The sequence below is a fragment of the Hylobates moloch genome, unplaced genomic scaffold (assembly GCF_009828535.3).
Source record: "Hylobates moloch isolate HMO894 unplaced genomic scaffold, HMol_V3 SCAFFOLD_14, whole genome shotgun sequence".
NCBI classification, from domain to species: Eukaryota; Metazoa; Chordata; class Mammalia; order Primates; family Hylobatidae; genus Hylobates; species Hylobates moloch.
The window spans coordinates 17047040-17066880 of record NW_026652289.1 but is presented as its reverse complement, the minus strand read 5'-3'; the positions used below and the strand labels follow the sequence as shown (position 1 = coordinate 17066880).

Sequence of the window (19841 nt, the reverse complement as noted above, 5' to 3'; positions counted from 1 at the left end):
AAGCAGTCTTAACTAGAAAGATGAACTGAATATATATTCCAGTTAATCTCAACTGTTTTAATAACTTTTATCTGATCCTTATCTAAAAAGAAAGCAAATGTTCAATAGCGAGGTTCTATTCACATTATCCATTCATGTTATCTGAATTATTATTATTTTAATTTGCAACAGTCATTGGATACCTTGCCATTTTTCAATTTTTGTCTGTAAAGCATAGATGATGCTTCTGAGAAGCCAAGCTTTCTCTTCTGGCTTTTTCTTTTACTATTTAGTATTATTTGATTTAAACATCAAAATTTTTGGTTTTGAACTTTTCAGTAAGTCATTTCCAATGAATCAATCTCATTATTATTCCCTTTTTCACTTGCCTGTAACAGTCACCAAAATAGGTAAAAGCAAACTGTGGATGCCTTGGGAAAAAAATTCTTTCCATTCACTGATTAGATTTACAGGAAGATTGCCAATGGTATCCAGAGTTGTGGAATCAAAGAAAGCACTGAGGTCACAGGCCAAATCACAGCTGACACAGGCAAACAGTTGCACAAGTGGAACAGAATACAATGCCTGATTCTCACTTGTTGTCTGAAAAAAACAATAAAAATGAAATAGGTAAACAGACTTCTACCAGAACACTACAAATAAAGCCAATATAAAGAAAAGCCTCTCTTTCATTTCTTTGAATTTTAAAACAAAAAGCAGTTGAAGTGTGTAGTCTCAGGAGAAACATAAAAATTTTACATCAAAATAACTTTTTTCTTCAAAATTAAATACCATGAATTAGAATCATTAATAAACAATTTATTCTCAAATACCCTTTTTAATTTCTAACCTATGGAAGAAAACACTAAGTCAGACACATTAAATACACATTTATAATCTTCTCAGTAGCCCTACAAGTTGTAAGTTATTATTTTAAAATAAGAAAATCGGCCAGGCGCAGTGGCTCATGCCTGCAATCCCAACACTTTGGGAGGCTGAGGCAAGTGGATCACATGAGGGCAGGAGTTTGAGACCAGCCTGGCCAAAATGGTGAAACCACATATCTACCAAAAATATAAAAATTAGTCGGGCATGCTGGTGGGCATCTGTAATCCTGCTATTTGGGAGGCTGAGGCACAAGAATTGCTTGAACCCAGAAGGCGGAGGTTGCAGTGAGCCAAGATCACACCACTGCACTCCAGCCTAAGCAACAGAGTGAGACTCTATCTCAAATTAAAAAAAAAAAAAAAAGAAAGAAAGAAAACTGAGTCTCAAATAGTTTAAGTTTAAAACTCTAAGTCACATAGCTAATAGCAGGCAAAGCAGAGATTCAGACCAATTCAACCCTGACTGACTTGCTGCCCTGGAGCCCACAAGTAATATACCTCTGGTTGCTTTGGGTCACAAAATTGCACTAATTCCCTCCGAATCTGCTACTATTTAATACATTACTCTCACAATATTCCCACAGTATGTTTTAGAAATAATCTAATTATAACCAAAAAAGACCAAAATAATTATCATTAACAGACAAAACCTGAAAGGGCTATGCTGCAAATATTATAATAAGCTAATGGAGAAGGCATTTTAATAACGGGAGATTTGGTCACTGAATGATGCTAGCAGTCATTAAAAATCTATCATTTTACTATTCTGTCAAATAGTGCTGGTAAGAAGAACATCTACAAAGTGTTTTAAATTATACCAAGGAACCAATTACAATCATCACTTAAAGAATGAGATTAGTAAATAGTTCTGATGCAAAAGTATGTACAAAGACCCACAAGAGGTGATGACATATCGGGTTAATTTACCTCCAACCAAGCCAACATGGAGCACATGATGAAGTCCCACTCACTCTCTGCCAAAGGGGATGAGCAATATTTCAGAAATAGGGAAAGAAACCGGATTATTTCTATATTTACACCCAGTACCTCTGGACTTGCTTCTGATAGATTACTGTGATAAAGATAAAAACAAATGACAATAAAAGAATAATTATATCGACATTCAATTAGAAAATATGCTACTTTAAATCTTACATACTTATTTATAACTGACTTAAATGTCTACCATAATTACTTTACAAAATTGTGACACAGATACATAATCTTTGTCTGAATTGTATACTGAAGGAAAAACATAGTATAAAGTATCACCTACCAACTGAAAAGAAAAATATCTTCATGCTCTTTCTTCCAGGATATTATGATTTTTAATATTCCATGTAATAGCTCTCCATCGTCTATACTTTTGGTTTGCAGACAAGAATTGAAAATGGCAAGATGTCCAAAACCTCCTAAAGTAAAATTCAAAATGAAAATTAAAAATTTTTAAGAACTATATCGCTACTATTAAAAAAAAGTCCACTTTGAGAAGTAAAAAACTTTCTTGAGAAGTGTTCATAAGAACTCTAAAAATGACTTTTATGTAAGAGTCAACAAATGAGCTTATAAGCTCCAAAGCGCAGAGATCCTGTCTCCATACCCAGCACCTAGCACACGATAGAGAATTTGGGGGAGGGGAAAGAGTGAAAAAAAAACCTACAGCTACAGAGTAGCTGGAAACAGCAAATGGAAAATAGAACGTACTGTTTCATAATTTATACATTCATTTACTCAATAGCAGCTAGTATATGTGGTAAACTCTGATGTGGACCCACTCTTTAGAATCTCTACCATTCCTCAAAATCCATCCACTGGTGTATCTTAACACCCTCTGTCCCCAACCTTCTATCTTACATACCAGCCAAAATGAACAATCTGTACCCTTGTATGTTTTTGTGTACCTGGAATGCCCTTCCCCAACTATGTCCACATGGAAAACTATTTATCCTTCAACACCCAGTAGAAATATTTCTCTTTGTGAAATTGCCACTAACACCCTCAAAGCAGAGTGGAAACTCCTTCCTTTCTGCCACTTCTATACATAGTACATCTTTTTGCTACATCAGTTATTACATGATACAACTTTACGTTTGTCTTCTCTACAATAGGAACTACCATGTAGCAGGTGCTCATAAATGTTTATTAAATTAATAAACAAATGAAAAGTGCAGTGTTTTAAACACAACAGAAGCTATTTTTGCCTTTATACGTTCAATCATTGATTGGCTAGGGAGAAAAGAGGCACAGCTTTAAAAAGCTATAGATAGAAAAGAAATGGTTAGAAGGTATTTCTGGGTGTAAGTCTTCCCTTAAGGCCCAGCATTTTTGTACTGTAAAATGGTAACAGCCACTGTCTAATGACACTCATCCATATAATCTCAGAACAAATCAGCAGTAATTCAATTTACCTCTGCTAGATATGGTCTTATATATTAGAAACAGTTCTTCATCTCAAGCAATAATTAAATTAATGAAATATTTATTATCAAGCAACTAACCATTAGTGCTGCAAAGATCTTTCTTAGTCCAGCCCAGAAGAGCAGGTATACATTGAGCACTAAATTCTTTCTTTTCTTCTTTTGACAAAAATGGACATAGACTTTGAATGGTATGCAAATTGCCTTCAGTTAGTGGGAAAAAACTGTTTAAAGAAAAAAAACACAAGTTAGATTTCTTCCAAACATACAGTTATTTTATATATTTCTTTTATTTGGACTATTGAAAAAGATAGATGAATAATTCTATCACATATAATTACATAAAAAGAAACTATGATAGATTTAACAAGGGCTGACGATGAAATTGGTTTTTTGTTTTTTGCTCCTTTTTTCTGCATAAATTTTTGAAATGAGCATATATAACTTTTCCCCATATATGATTTTTTAAAATTATACTAGCCACATGACATTATGTTCTCTTTTAAAAAAAAAGAGTCAATTGCCGGGCACGGTGGCTAATGCCTGTAATCCCAACACTTTGGGAGGCTGAGGAGGACGGATCACGAGGTCAGGCGTTTGAGACCAGCCTAGCGAACATAGTGAAACCCCATCTCTACTAAATATACAAAAAATCAGCCAGGCATGGTGGCAGGCACCTGTAATCCCAGCTACTCGGGAGGCTGAGGCAGGAGAATCGCTTGCACCTGGGAGGCAGAGGTTGCAGTGAGCTGAGATCGCGCCACTGCACTCCTGCCCTGGTGATAGCGCAAGACTCTGTCTCCAAAAACAAACAAACAAAAAGAGTCAATTGATTCAACTTAAATAAATAGTACCAGTTGTGTGTCCTTTCTTTTTTTTTTTTTTTTTTTTTTTTGAGACAGAGTTTCACTCTTGTTGCCCAGGCTGGGGTGCAATGCACCATCTCAGCTCATTGCAACCTCTGCCTCCCAGGTACAAGTGATTCTCCTGTCTCAGCCTCCCAAGTAGCTCGGATTACAGGCATGCACCACCACGTCCGGCTAACTTTTTTTTTTTGTATTTAGTGGAGATGGGGTTTCACCATGTTAGTCAGGCTGGTTGCAAACTGCTGACCTCAGGTGATCCACCCGCCTTGGCCTCCCAAAGTGCTGGGATTACAGGCCTGTGTGTCCTTTCTTTGAACTGATATTCGTATTTGTGCATATATACTGTTGGGTTTTATTCACATAAAAAGGATGACACTAAATATATTGTTCTATCATTTACCATTTACATATACTTTCTGTCAGAACATATAAATTATTCTGTTTTAAAGCTACATAACAAAAATGAACAAAATCTACCTAACACTCCATACTATGGATGTATCATTATTTAACTATTTCCCTATCAGTGAACATTTAGGTTTCTTCCCCTGCCCCCAAATTTTTGCCCTCACACATAATGCTGCAATAAATATCCTTAAGAAGATATTATTCTGCGTATGTATAAATACCTCTTTAGGCTAAATTCCTAGAAGTGGAATTGAAAGCTGAAAGGATTTGAATGTATTATATGTTGGTGATTTCAAATTGCTTCTGAAAACACATAATCAATTTACACTTTCACCAAATATGCACAGGTGTGACTGTTCAGCTGCACATTTAATGAATTTTTTTGATTCTTGGCAATATAGTGGATAAAACCATTGCTCTTAATTTGTACTTCTGTCATTATTAGTAAGGCAAATCCTTTCATATTTCACATTTCAGTATTGAGCTACCTTTGACCATTTCATCTATGAACTGCCTCTTTAAGTCTTTGATAAATTTTTCAATTTGGAGGGTTTCACTGATTTATATAAACTATCTATATATTACAAATATTTTTTGTTGATTTGCAAATGTCATCTCCCATTTTGTCATTTGTCCCTGTAATCTTTATATTTTGTCGCAGTTTTCATCTTTCAGAAATACTATATAAAAAATTTTAACTGTCATAAAATACAGATAAAATTAATGTATTAGCCATTTTTAAGTGTAGAGTTCTGCAGTGTTAAGTACATTCACACTACTGTGCAACTAATCTCCAGAATTCTTCATTCTGCAAAACTGAAACTCTACCCACTAACACGAATGCTCCATTCCTCTCTCACCCCCCAGGCAACCACCTTCTACTTTCTATCCCTATGAAACTGACTACTCTATAGAAGGAATCATAGAGTATCTGTCTTTTTGTAACTGGCTTATTTCACTCAGCATAATGTCCTCAAGGTTCATACAGACTGTAGCATGTCAGAATTTCTTTCCCTTTTAAGGCTGAATAATATTCCATTATATGGTTATACCACACTTTTATTTATCCATTTATCCACTGATGGGCAACTTAGGTTGCAAGAAGTTTTCATTTTTACAGAATCAAATATATATATACATAAAATGTAAAGGAGAAGGTCTCAGTATTTTTCTTCCAAACATACGACCAATTTTCCTATCATTATTATTTACTCACCACACTGATTTGAAATGCCACCTATATTAAAAACTAAATTCACACATATGTGTGGATAGGTTTCTGGACTGTATCCACTGATTTGTCTACTCTTCAATTTCATACTGCTTAATTACTATAATTCAATAATATATTTTATATTTGGCATGCAGTCTCTTTCACTTTTTTCAAAAATTTCTTACTTTTGAGAACTTTTTCCTTCAAATGTATACTATGTTCAGAACAGTTTACTAAGTTTTTCAAAAACTGCTAAAATTTTTATTGAGATTGCACTGAAATTATAGACTGACACAACCATTTTTACAATTTATCTTCCCACCTTCTTTTGTGATCTTTATTCAAGTTTTATCATTGTAATTTTTTGTTAAATTTATTTCTAAGTATTTATAGTTTTTGTTGTCATTGTGAATGGAATCTTCTTTTTTTCCCATACCATTTTTTAAATTGATTACTATGGGTGAATAAGAAAGCTATTCATTTTTGTGTGGTAAGTATACATCCATCTCCTTACTAATTAGTTCCAATAGTTCTTTAGCTAATTCCATATTACTTTAATAATCAGAAAAAAATATTAATTATGCTAAAAAAGCTAATGTCAAAAAGTTACATACGGTATGATTCCATTTATATAATATTGTTTTTTGTCTTGTTTTGAGACTGGGTCTCACTCTGTTGCCCAGGCTGGAGTGCAGTGGCGTGATCTCTGCTCACTGCAACCTCCACCTCCTGAGCTCAAGTGATCCTCCCACCTCAGCCTCCTGAGTAGCTGCAACTACAGGCACACACCACCACACCTAGCTAATTTTTGTATTTTTTTGTAGAGATGTTTTGCCATGTTGCCCAGGCTAGTCTCGAACTCCTGGGCTCAAGCTGTCCTCTCACTTCGGCCTTCCAAAGTGCTGGGATTACAGGCATAAGCCTCCACACCCGGCAAATTCCATTTATAAAATATTCTTAAATGACATAATTACAAAGAGAGAGAACAGATTAGTGGTTGCTAGAGATTAGGACAATGGGAAGGGAGGTGGCTGAGGCTATATATGGATAACGCAAGGGATCCTGATAATGAAACTGTTCTGGACTTGACTGTGGTGGTGGTCACAGATGTGAGCTACATAGAACACACGCACACTCTATCTCTCACACACACAAACATACACAAACATGTGCATGTAAACTAAGTCAACTGACTGTATCAATGCCTTTTTCCTTGGTTGTAATACTATGCTAAAGTTATGCAAAACAGTACCACTGGGTAGCTGTATGATTTTTATTCTTTGTATTACTTCTTACACATTCATGTGAATCTACAATTACCTCAAAATAAAAAGTTTTGTAAAACTTTTAAGATAAAAAAAGGTCAGAATTTAATTTAGAATTCTACTATGCCAGAACATGTATCTGTCATTTCAGAATTCTTCTTGGTAAATCAGTAAATTCAAAATGCCTCTTGGTAAATCTCAGCTAAGTATTAATTTGAATGCTGAGCTTAACCAGCACACCCAAACCCACAATCCACTTCTTTGTCTTAAGAACAGAACACATTTGTTACATTTCTAGAACATACTTCAATAGGATGATGTTATTTAAGAGAAGAGTAACTTTCCCTATCACTTCCATATAGCAAATAAAGTGATGGAAAAAGAGTATTAGGAAAGGGCAAAAGAAAAGATTTCTATCAGAAAGATTTCTGGGGAAAAGAAAACAAGTTCATGAAATGCTGTTGGCTTAAAAAAAAAAAAAGTACAGTATAAAATTCTACGACAAAAGGCTATCGAGTTAAAACTATTTACTTTAAAAAAAAGGTGTCGGCCAGAAATGGTGGCTCACACCTGTAATTTCAGGCCTTTGGGAGGCTGAGGCAGCAGGACTGCTTGAGCCCAGGAATTCAAGACCAGCCTGGGCAACATGGCAAGGCACCATCCCTACAAAATTAAAAAATTAGCCAGGTGTGGTAGTGCACACCTGTGGTCCCAGTTACTCAGGAGAGTGTGGTGGGAGGATCACTTGACCACAGGAGGTTGAGGCTACAGTGAGCCATGTCCGCACCACTGAACTCCAGCCTGGGCAACAGAGTGAGACCCTGTCTCAAAATAAATAAATAAATAAATTCAAAGGTATGTCCCTAACCTAAAACAATTTAATTTGCCTTGAAGTCTTTAATTTCCTCATTTCCTAAACCTGTTTTCTTGATTCATTAGAAATTATTCATTAACTAGGGGTTGCTAAAGTGACCAATTACAGTAAATTACAAAGTAAAAACATTTTAAATAAGAATACCTTTCTTTTCTCTTATAATGTGGTTTCACTTCATCAGATGAAATGCTTCGGGAAAGGATCAACTTAGCAATAATAAGAGACCACAGTGTGCCATGTTCTCTGGACCTGAAAAAGGAAAGAAAAAAATTATATTCCATTTTGAAAGCGTACTGAATAAAATGTTTAAACACTGGCTAGCTGGATTCCTTTTACAGAATTAAATAAAGCACCTTGTGATGGCATCAATTCACCTAAGACTTTGCACACCAAGCAACTGCCAGTAATTATTCAAAGAACTGAGAGTTTAGGCTTTCAGCACTCCTTCACAGCTGGTATTGAGCTCTCTTCCCTAGGCAACTCCACAGTCTCTTCAGTCCCAATAGGGGAGATGATCTTAGAGATTAGGCTTGAAGACCAGAGGCTGTAGCCGGGAAAAAGACATCTCCCAGAGGACACCTAAGCAGGCTTAAGTTGAACAATCAAAGAGGTTCTTTGGTTCTGAGGAAAGTTGTGAGTGTCAACTAAGTAGAATGGGATTGGAAAGGAAGCCTGGGTCCTCTGATACAGCAAAGCATACTCAAAATACTATCGGCAAGTGATAAACTCTTAAAGAGAAAGCAGTTCAACACGGTAATTTCAAAAAGCTGAACATCTTACTACTACAACCTCTACAAGGACTGTTTTCATACCTGCCTTCCTAATCTAGGGGAGAGCTTTGTGGTCATAACATTAAGACACACCTATAACAACATGTAAGATAAAGGATAAATCTGAGAGCACTGGGAGGATGAGTCACAGATAAATCAAAACAACTTCTACAAGCTTCTACTTCTTTTTTGTCATCTGACCCCTGTATGTATTTATGGATTTAATAAGACAGGCAGAATACAAATATCTTCTCCTGAGAAGGTTAAATCAAGTATTTAGAATTCATAAACTATTTATTATTAAGAATAGGAATTATTTAGATCAATCCTCTGACTGAAACATTAGCATGAAGTAGAGTTACCTCTTAGAGAAGGCAAAGCCATAAAGAAGTAGCATAGTCATTTTAAAAACAGAAATTGAAAGAGATTCTTACCTGTTAAATAACAGATGCAAAAGGCCCGACGTATTACCAAGTACACGTAAGTTATCATATGTAATATTCATTTTTTGAAGCATTTCACAAAATCCAGTTAGAAAAATAGGTGGGTTATCTAATTCTTCACACCACTGCAGTGAATAAAGCAGTTCTGAGACTAAAAGAAAACACAGCACCAAATTATCAAAAGTACTTTGTGAAGAAACCCTTCAATTATTTTCACTTCTCCACCTTGTTTTCTAACACTGTTGTGCCCACTCATCTCAAAACACCTATGAACTGATTTTTCAAATCTGCTTTGAGATGTTCAAGGATAATGAAAACTGAGAATATTTGTCTGATACAAAATACCACCCTTTTCCCAAATTTTACTTGGTCCTTTTTCTAATTAGTTAAGAATGTGACAAGAACCTAAGTTACCAGAGATACTGAAAGAATCTTCCTACCATTTTGGCACAATTGGTAAAAAGTTCCAGACAGGAAAAACAACTAAGGGACCCAAGACCTGAGGTGAGAAGTTCATGGCAAATGGGAGAAATGGGAGACAGTATGATACAGTAAAAGGACATGAGGCCTCAATTACAGATCGGGGTGGATTCAAATCTGCATCTCTCTCTCAAGCTATATAATAGTTATCAATTAGGATACTACAAACTACCTCATAGGACTGCTGTGACAATTAAATGGCCAAGTATCTATCATGAAGCCTGGCATATCATAGGTTTCTAATACACAGTCACAACTCCCTTTTATAAAGCCATGTATAGATTTTGGAGTCAGAAGCGTTGCGACCTGGTCCAAAATCTAATCCTACACTTAGAGCTAAGCAGCTCTAACCAAGTCATGGTAACAAAAACAACAATAATATCTGACTAATGAGCTCGATAAAATTAAACAAATAATATTGCCAGTTTGTAATTAGTAACCCAAAAAATTATTAGTCTACTCACTAGTTTTGGATTTGCACAGATTCACTCTGTGAGCAATGTAAACTACAGGCTTGTTTCCTTTCCCTTAACTGGGAATGTGAAGGTGGCTGCCCAAAAGAGGTGTTTCAACTTTCTTCCAGAGCATATATTCCCCCTTCTAGTAACTGTGTTACAGCTGAGGGCTTACAAACAAGACTGATACAGGGATTCTGCAAATCCTCTACCTTTAATACCATCTAGTAAAAGTCACTCCACCACCTATAATTCTAAACCATTTGTTGAAACAGGGAAATTTGCTGAGGCCCTAAGTCCTCTTAGGGTTCAACATTTGAACGTCCACTTGCCAGAAAAAAAATTAGAACCCGATGAAATACAAAAGTATTCAAAACCATTGGAATCAAAACAGCATGGTATTTGTATAAAAACAGACACACACAGACCAATGGAACAGAACTAGAGAACCCAGAAATAAATCCACATATTTGCAGCCAACTGACAAAGTCTTCAACAAAAATGCCAAGAACATATACTGGGGAAAGGACATCCTCTTCAAGAAATTGTGCTAGGAAAACTGAATATTCATTTGTAGAAAAGTGAAAATAGACCTCTATCTCTCACCATCTAAAAAGATCAACTCAAAATGGATTAGAGACTTAAACATAAGAACTGAAACTACTTGTAATCCCAGCACTTTGGGAGGCCGAGGCGGGTGGATCACAAGGTCAGGAGATCGAGACCACGGTGAAACCCCGTCTCTACTAAAAAATATAAAAAAAAATTAGCCGGGCGTGGTGGCGGGCGCCTGTAGTCCCAGCTACTCGGAGAGGCTGAGGCAGGAGAATGGCGTGAACCCAGGAGGCGGAGCTTGCAGTGAGCCGAGATTGCGCCACTGCACTCCAGCCTGGGCGAAAGAGCAAGACTCCGTCTCAAAAAAAAAAAAAAAGAACTGAAACTATATAAAACAACCAGAAAGCATCGAGGAACGCTATAGGACATTGGTCTAGGCAAGTATTTTTATGGCTAAGACTTCAAAAGCGAAGGCAACAAAAACAGGCAAATAGGACTATATTAAACTAAAAGCTTTCTGCACAGCAAAAGAAACAATCAACAAAGTGAAGAGACAATCTGTAGAATGGGAGAAAATATTTGCAAACTATTCATCCAACAAGGGGCTAACATAAAGAATATATAAGGAACTCGAACAACTCAACGGCAAGAAAGGAAAAAAAAAAATCCCATGCTCAATATTAGTAATCATCAGGGAAATGCAAACCAAAACCTCAGTTAGAATGCCTCTTGTCAAAAAGGTAAGAAATAAGCTGCATGGTGGCACTGCCTGTAATCGCAGCACTTTGGGAGGCTGAGGCAAGAGGATTGCTTGAGCCCAGGATAAAGACCAGTCTGGGCAACATAGTAACACTCTATCTCTAAAAAAAAAAAAAGACAAAAAATAACAAATGCTGGCAAGAACGCTGAGAAATAGGAACTTACATACTGTTGGTAGGAATGCAAATTAGTACAGCCATTTTGGAAAACGATACGGAAGTGTTTCAAAAAACTAAAAATAGAACTATCATGCAATCCAGCAATCCTATTGAGTATTTAGAAAACCAGTATATCAAAGGTATATCTGCACCCCCATATTTGCTGCAGCATTATTCACAAAGCTGAGATATGAAATCAACCTAAGTGTCCATCAATGAATGAATGGATACATAAAATGTGGTACATATGCACAATGGAATACTATTCAGCCATTAAAAAAAGAATGAGGCTGGGCATGGTAGCTCACTTCTATAATCTCAGCACTTTGGGAGGCTGAGATGGGTGGACCACGAGGTCAGGAGTTTGAGACCAGCCTGGCCAACACAGCGAAACTCCGTCTCCACTAAAAATACAAAAATTAGCCAGGCATGGTGGCGTGCGCCTGTACTCCCATCTATTTGGGAGATTGAGGCAGGACAATCACTTGAACCTGGGAGGCAGAGGTTGTGGTGAGCCGAGATCACACCACTGAACTCCAGCCTGGGCAACAGAGCAAGACTCTGTCTCACACACAAAAAATGAAATACTGTCATTTGCAGCAACATGGATGAAACTGGACATCATCATGCTAAATGAAATAAACCACGCATGGAAAGACAAATATTACATGTTATAATTTGTATATGGGAGCTAAAAAAGTGGATCTCATGAAGATAGAGTAGTAAAGTAGACTGATGGTTACCCTGAGAAGGGTCAGGGAGAGCAGGGGATGAAGAGAGGTCAGTGAATGGGTACCAAAATACAGTTAGAGAGAAGATATAAGACTTAGTATTCAATAACACAGTAGGATGACCATAGTTAACAATGATTTATATTTCAAAATAACTAGATTTGAAATGTTCTCAACACAAAGAAATGATAAATGTTTGAGGTGATAAATATCCTACTTAGCCTGATTTGATCACTATACATTCTATGTATATATCAAAATGTACCCCATAAATATGTACAATTTTTATGTACATATGTACATGTGTATATCACATGTACCCCATAAATATGTACAATTATCAGGTATCAATTTTTTTTTAATCAACAGAAAATTCTGAATCCTTGATAAAACACCAAAGCCTCACCCATTTTCTTTAGGGTATGTGCCACAGGATCTGTTTATATTGATGTCATAACAGCCCAAGTAGCTAACACCAAATTACGATCCACAGTTAACAAGATTATAGCAAGATTCCAAGATATTTGTACCTAATTTGCAATTTCACATTTACCACTTAAGTAACTTCAAGGTTCTCATCATTAAAATAGGAAAAAGAAAGTTGAAGATTCTTGAATTAAAGATTTAAATTGCAGGATAATCAAGATTATTTCAAAATTATATTCATTCATGCATTGTTATATGTAAATACTCATATATACTTACTTATTTTCTCAAGCTCATTCTTCTCTAAGACTGTTTCCTTTCTCAATGCAATTAAGACCATTTTGCTCAATAATGCTGAAGTACACAAATGGCTGGGAAGTGCCTTTATGTCCTGTTCCTTAAAATCTGTTTTGAAACATTCATAATTCAAACTCAATCTTCCCTCTAAAAGAGGTCTATGTAACCACTGTGAAAAGAATACGTTATATACAAAATTATTTATTACCTAAGCAATTGAGACTGAACAAAAATGAAGTTGTGAGAATATTTATTACCAAAACCACAGAAACCTAGAAGTTTGCTTTCTATTACAGAAAATTATCAACATGTGTATTTCTTTAAGACTCCTTAAGTACAGAACTAGGTCTTAAGTCTTTGTACCATGGCCACTGCCACTGTCAAATGGTGTCTTGCAAAAAGCAAACATCCAGTATATGAGCATACAAAGACATCAAAGCAAAGCAAAATATTCATTTTATTTATGTTTTTCTTCCCCAAAATAAAATAAAAATATTCAAGCTTGCATGAAATCCAAACTTCAGAATGAGATATGTACTCTTCAATTTCAAAAATACCTGCATAGGAAGAGATTGCCTCATCTTTTCCCATTCACTGTCGTTCGGCATTACACTTCCAATATAAACTCCCATAAGATAAGAATCTTCACTTTCTAGAAGTGTATTTAGCAAATCATCAACAGCAGACAAGAGGACCTGGAGACTAAAAATAATGCAGAGAACTTAACTGTTGTAGGTACACTATGACTAGTTTGAATACCCCAATACATATTAAATACCCTATAATAGCTCACCTGAACAAAAAGAAATGATGAAAATAAAAAGAGGTAAGTGATGTTTCCCCACCGACAACACACCAACATAACACAGTCAAACTGGGGAGGTAATCCAATATTTATCATTTGAAATCTAGTGTTGCTTCCTATCTATCTCAGAATGAAGAGGACCTGACCTATTTCAGACCAGGTATTTCAGAAATATAGCTACCTTATGAAATGCAGCATTATTTTACCTAACCCCAATATCCTCTAAATACATTCTCTCTTCTCCTTTATTATATGGATTTAGGTATGAGATGTAAAATATACTTGCAATCAACACCTTAAAACAGTGCCTACCTGTCCCCCAAAAATAAATAACTGAGAACAATCAGTACATGTGGTGACCATGAGAGGCTACAATGCACACCAGGCTATGACAAAGAATAGTATCACCATCACTTTACTGTCTATAAGTTATGAGTCCAGCAGGTATGTTATAGCAAATTATCCTTCAATTAACTGGCAGTTTAAATGGATGGTCATTGAAACAAAATGGTTTTGGAAAAATTTGTTCGGATCTTTTCATAAGAGTCCTACAGATTTCTTACTTAACAAGTCATTTTTCATTTTTCTTTTTTTAAAGAGATGGCATCTCACTATGTTGCTCAGGCTGGTCTCCAACTCCTAGAGGTCTCCACTGATCCTCCCACCTCAGCCTACTGAGTAGCTGGGATTATAGGGACGAGCCCTACAAGTCATTTTTCTTTTTTTTTTGAGACGGAGTCTTGCTCTGTCGCCCAGGCTGGAGTGCAGTGGCGCAATCTCGGCTCACTGCAAGCTCCCCGCCTCCCGGGTTCACGCCATTCTCCTGCCTCAGCCTCTCTGAGTAGCTGGGACTACAGGCGCCCGCCACCACGCCCGGCTAATTTTTTGTATTTTTAGTAGAGACGGGGTTTCACCGTGGTCTCGATCTCCTGACCTCATGATCCACCCGCCTCGGCCTCCCAAAGTGCTGGGATTACAAGCGTGAGCCACCGCGCCCAGCCTACAAGTCATTTTTCATAGGCACTCACACCGATCATGGAATCTAATTTAAGGACCCTGTTCAAGTATAAAAGAGACACTGAAACCAAGTTCAAAAAAGGTTACCTGTTGATATCCAAAGATGAAGCCTGAACTTGGTTCTTCAGCCACAGAGCAGACAAATGTAGGAAGGTACTCTCTTTATATGAACTGTCAGTTTGATGAACCAATAAATTCACACCAGAGAGCCAAGTATTTTTCAGCTTACAGATAAGAAAATCTAAAATCAAGATGTCAACAGGAATTTGTAATCTCACTGAATTAACTCTAATCAGCACAAAATGTTTGAAACAACTCTACAGATCTGAGATTTTTTTAAATACCATTTAAAAAAGAAAAATTTTAAATTGCCATTCAAAATTAAATTGCCAAACAAAGCAACTGTGTCATAAACATGCAATCATACAAGCTAGCTCGTATCATATAAATGTAAAATGGTAAGATTTTTAAAGTTGTATTTTTTATGCTTGAACTTATTTACAAGAGTTGTCCTTTTGGAGACATTTAAAAAAAAATTACACCTTTTCCAAATACAGAAGTTAGTATTTAAGAAAGGGTTGGTAGCCAATGATGGGCAGAAAAAAAAAGAGAAAGAGGAAGGAAGAAGGAAAGAAAAAAAGAAAGGAAAGAATGAAGGGTCAGAGGAGGAGAGCTCTCTATAGATAGTATTTTTCATGTTCCTTTCACAAATAAGTCTGAATTAGCATATAAGGCAAGAACATAGTCCTTAAAAAGATAATCTCAATTCTATTTTGATATACACCAAAGATTGAATGTTTTTACTATAATAAAGGGATATTATTATCCCCCTTTTACAAATGAGGAAACTAAGACATCAAGAAATTAAGGAACATGCCAGAACTGCTGGATGGACTTAAGATTCTACCTAATCAATTATGGCTCATTCCAAATTTCTTTTAATATCAAGTGAGATCTTTAGAAATAACAACTACGTACATCTTTAACTTGCTTTCTAAAGCTGAAAGTGTTTAAGACTGTAGCCCTTTACTCAAAATGCTTTAAAGTTTCAAACACATTATGATTCAATTAATAAAGCCTGGGCACTTACACTCACTATGAAGGTCAGAGCCGGAGATTCCCAACAAAACATTTGAGCAGTAGGCTATTACCTGGCAAATGTGTTTTTTCTTTGCTCTGAGCACATAACTGAAAGAGAGTTAATAATAAATCTTCAGATGATGGCATTAGCAAGCATCCTGTCGCTGAGCTGAAATAGTTATAGGCCACATCACAGATAAAAGACACTGGTGAGTCACTATTTTCAGCTTCTGATAATTTCTTTGTTTTGAATAAAGTTTCATGAAGTTTAACAATGATTCTTTCAACATATACGTCTCCAATCAAGTAATCTAGAGAAAAAAAGGTTCAAACAGACAAAAAGTAAAAATATTAACGTGTATTTTTAAATATCTTACTTTGGATTAATAATTCTATGGGTCTTTCCTGGATTTTAAAATGGTGTTTATGTATTAGACAACATTTTATCAACAAATCAACACATTCTCTCACACATAAAGGCCCTCAGGTAAAAAAGGCAGTTTTATTAAATTAGTAGAAAACAGAAATGGTCTACACAGTTAGGGTGAGCAAGTTTGCTACACTGAAAACCCTTTAAGTCATGAGTCAACTTTATATGAGTTAAAAAAAAAAAAAACCCTTTACGATATAGAACTAAAAATATTAAATATCTTCCAAGTCATGGTATGAAGCGTAATAAACAATTAGGGTGCTTACAATATTAAGATATGTAAATGAGCTGGGTGCAGCGGCTCACGCCTGTAATCCCAGTACTTGGGATTACACCTGAGGTGAGGAGTTCGAGACCAGCCTGGCCAACACAGCGAAACCCCGTCCTCTACTAAAAATACAAAATTTAGCCAGGCATGGTAGCATGCACCTGTAGTCCCAACTACTTGGGAAGATGAGGCATAAGAATCACTTGAACCCAGATGTTGTAAAGCAAGATCACACCACTGCACTCCAGCCTAGACGACAGAGGGAGACTCAGTCTCAAAAAACAAAAAACAAAAAAAGGAAAGGAAAAAAACATTTGAATGAATAAGTCCTGTTATTTTCAACCAATAACACGTAAGCTGAGCCCCATGGGATCCCCCACAAAGGTGAAATGGATTATTCCCCATTAGAAAACAAAAGCCATATTTGTCCTACCATTTTTAACATGTTGGGATAATACCAAGCTTAGAAGAGTCCATCTTTCTGAGAAGTGAGATTCTGAAGATACCCTGGATTCCCAGTCCTCATTACAAAGACAATCTGCCAAGTTGACCAATTTCTCACCAAGGATATCGCCTTTGAGCCAAGGAGTTACTAAAGCATGTTTATCTGAACTAGAACATGCCTAAAACCATAAAATTAAAGCAAAGATTAACAGCAAGATCAAATACTCTCTCTGTCCAAAATATTACTTGTACCATATTACTATCCCTTCGTTATCATGGCTCCAATTCTATCCCCCCTCCTCCTCCTCCTGAAGTTCTAGGAAGACTGGTATCCTCCCTGTTCCCCACTAAGCCTGGATGATGTTCACTTCCATGCTTTGCTATGTTACCTTCCCAGCCATAAATATTCCCCCACCCCCCTTTTTTTTTTTTAACTTAAAATCCCATCCATTCTTTGAAAATCAGTACAAATCCCACCTACTTTATGGAGTCTCCCCATCCACTCCAGCCCACAATGATCACTGCTTTTCTCTGAATTTCTAAAGCACTTACTGGATTGTATAATTATTTAAATGTTTCATCTGTGTATATCTTGTCTTTCCAATGAGATTGTAAGTTCCTTGAGAGTAGAGACTGTCTTAAACTTCTTTGATACCTGCTATCAACACTGTAGATATGTTCAATGAATAATGAATAAACTTTGAAGATAGATTTATAAATGCTCTATAAATTTTTGTTCATTAATTTTGCTAAAATTAAAGAACAATTAATGTATAATAATGGTAAATTACTTCAATATGAACAATGGGATTTATTTCCCCAAATTCTCTGATATAGAGTTACTAGGGCCAGATATCTGACAGCAACTTGTTTATTTTCATGAGGTGGGGAGGCGAGAAAAAAAAAAACTGTAAATCCACCCCTAAAGCATGCTGATCCATGTTCCCAGAGCTTCTTTTGCTTTAAGGGCTGAGAAGAAAGGAATTTGCAACTTGGTTCATTTCAAAGCAATCTGGAAGAAAAAAAAAAATCCAAGTGCAGATTGGGTAGTGCTTGGAAAACTTTATCCTTTTATTTAAAAATTGTAGGTAACCAGAGCTTATATTTTAGTCCAAGCTTTATCACTAACTAGCCTATGACTTTGGACAAATCTTTTAATGAACGTGGGCCTATCTCCTAATTTGAAAGTTGGAAAGATTAACTTAGAAAATCTCTAAGGTCCTTTTCTGGTTCCAAAACTCAAATCTGTTTTTTAATTGATGGTTTTTTTAAAAGATGACTTTAAGACCAGCCTGACCAACCAACACGGTGAAACCTTGTCTCTACTAAAAATTCAAAAATTAGCTGGGCATGGTGGCAGGTGCCTATAATCCCAGCTACTCAGGAGGCTGAGGCAGGAGAATCACTTGAACCCAGGAGGCAGAAGTTGCAGTGAGCCGAGATGTTACAACTGCACTCCAGCCTGCTGGGCAACAGAGTGAGCCTCTGTAAAAAAAAAAAAAAAAAAAAAAAAAGATTTTAAGACTCTGCTCATAAAGTATTAAGGTTCCCTAAAACAAGAAAAACTACTTTAGAGTTTAGATGGCTGTGATACCTGCTTTCCCAGTGTAGTTTGCTAAGTAAAACCAATCTATTCTGCAGAATCCTGGTAAACAAAATAAACTTCTGAATAAAATGCCTCTCGAGTTAGCAAGATAAGAAGTTCAACATAATGCACAGGCATGCCTCATTTTATTGGGCTTAATATTTATTGTGCTTTGTAAATGCTGCAACTTTAAAAATTGAAGATTTGTGGCAACCCTGCATTGAGCAAGTTTATTGGCACCATTTTACAACAATATATGCTCATTTTGTGTCTCTGTGTCACATTTTGGTAATTGTCACAATATTTCAAACTTTTTCATTATTATGTCTGTTATAGTGATCTGTAATCAGTGACTTTTGATGTTATGATTGTAATGTTTGGGGGTGCCACAAACCATTGCTATATAAGAGGGCAAACTTAATCAACAAATATTGTGTGTGTGTTCTGACTGCCCCGCTGACTGACCATTCCCTAATCTCTCTTCTCTGTCCTTAGGCCTCCCTATTCCCTTAGACACAACAATGCTGAAATTGGGCCAATTAATAACACTACAATGGCCTCTAAATGTTGAAGTGGAAGGAAGAGTCACACATCTCTCACTTTAAATCAAAAGCTGGAAATGATGAAGCTTAGCAAGGAAGGCATGTTGAAAGCCAAGAGAGGTGGAAAACTAGGCCTCTTGTGCCAAACAGCCAAGTTGTGAATGCAAAGGAAAAGTTATTGAAGGAAATTAAAAGTGCCACTCCTGTGAGCCCAAGAGTAATAGAAAGTGACACAGACTTACCGCTGACATAGACAAAGTTTTAGTGGTCCAGACAGAAGATCAAACAAGCCACAACATTCCCTTAAGCCAAAACCTAATCCACAGCAAGGCCCTAATTCTCTTTAATTCTGTGAAGACTGAGAGGTGAGGAAGCTGCACAAGAAAGTCTGATGCTAGCAAAGGGTGGTTCATGAGGTTTAAAGGAAGAAACCATCTCCACAGTACAAAAGTACAAGGTGAAGCAGCAAGTGCTGATATAGAAGCTGCAGCATGTCATAAAGAAGATCTAGCTAAGATCAGTAATGAAGGTGGCTACACTAAACAGATTTTCAGTGGAGGTAAAACAGTCACATATTAGAAGAAGATGCCATCTAGGACTCTCATAGCTAGCAAGAAGTCAATGCCTGGCTTCCAAGTTTCAAAGGACTGGCTGACTCTCGTTAGGGGCTAATATAGCTGGTAACTT

At 36.4% G+C, this 19841-nt stretch overlaps 1 protein-coding gene across 1 annotated transcript in view; it reads right to left on the bottom strand.

The window, feature by feature from the left end:
• Positions 1–19841, bottom strand: part of LTN1 (listerin E3 ubiquitin protein ligase 1) — a 67651-nt gene that overhangs the window by 17562 nt on the left and 30248 nt on the right. Inside the window, exons 12-22 of the mRNA XM_032175034.2 lie at positions 17017–17206; positions 15957–16196; positions 14893–15046; positions 13541–13685; positions 12966–13152; positions 9114–9273; positions 8054–8158; positions 3365–3507; positions 2143–2278; positions 1794–1938; positions 369–582 (exon numbers count right to left, since the gene is read on the bottom strand). Of these exons, the coding sequence (XP_032030925.1) occupies positions 369–582; positions 1794–1938; positions 2143–2278; positions 3365–3507; positions 8054–8158; positions 9114–9273; positions 12966–13152; positions 13541–13685; positions 14893–15046; positions 15957–16196; positions 17017–17206 (1819 nt within the window). The remainder of the gene's footprint in view (positions 1–368; positions 583–1793; positions 1939–2142; positions 2279–3364; positions 3508–8053; positions 8159–9113; positions 9274–12965; positions 13153–13540; positions 13686–14892; positions 15047–15956; positions 16197–17016; positions 17207–19841) is intronic.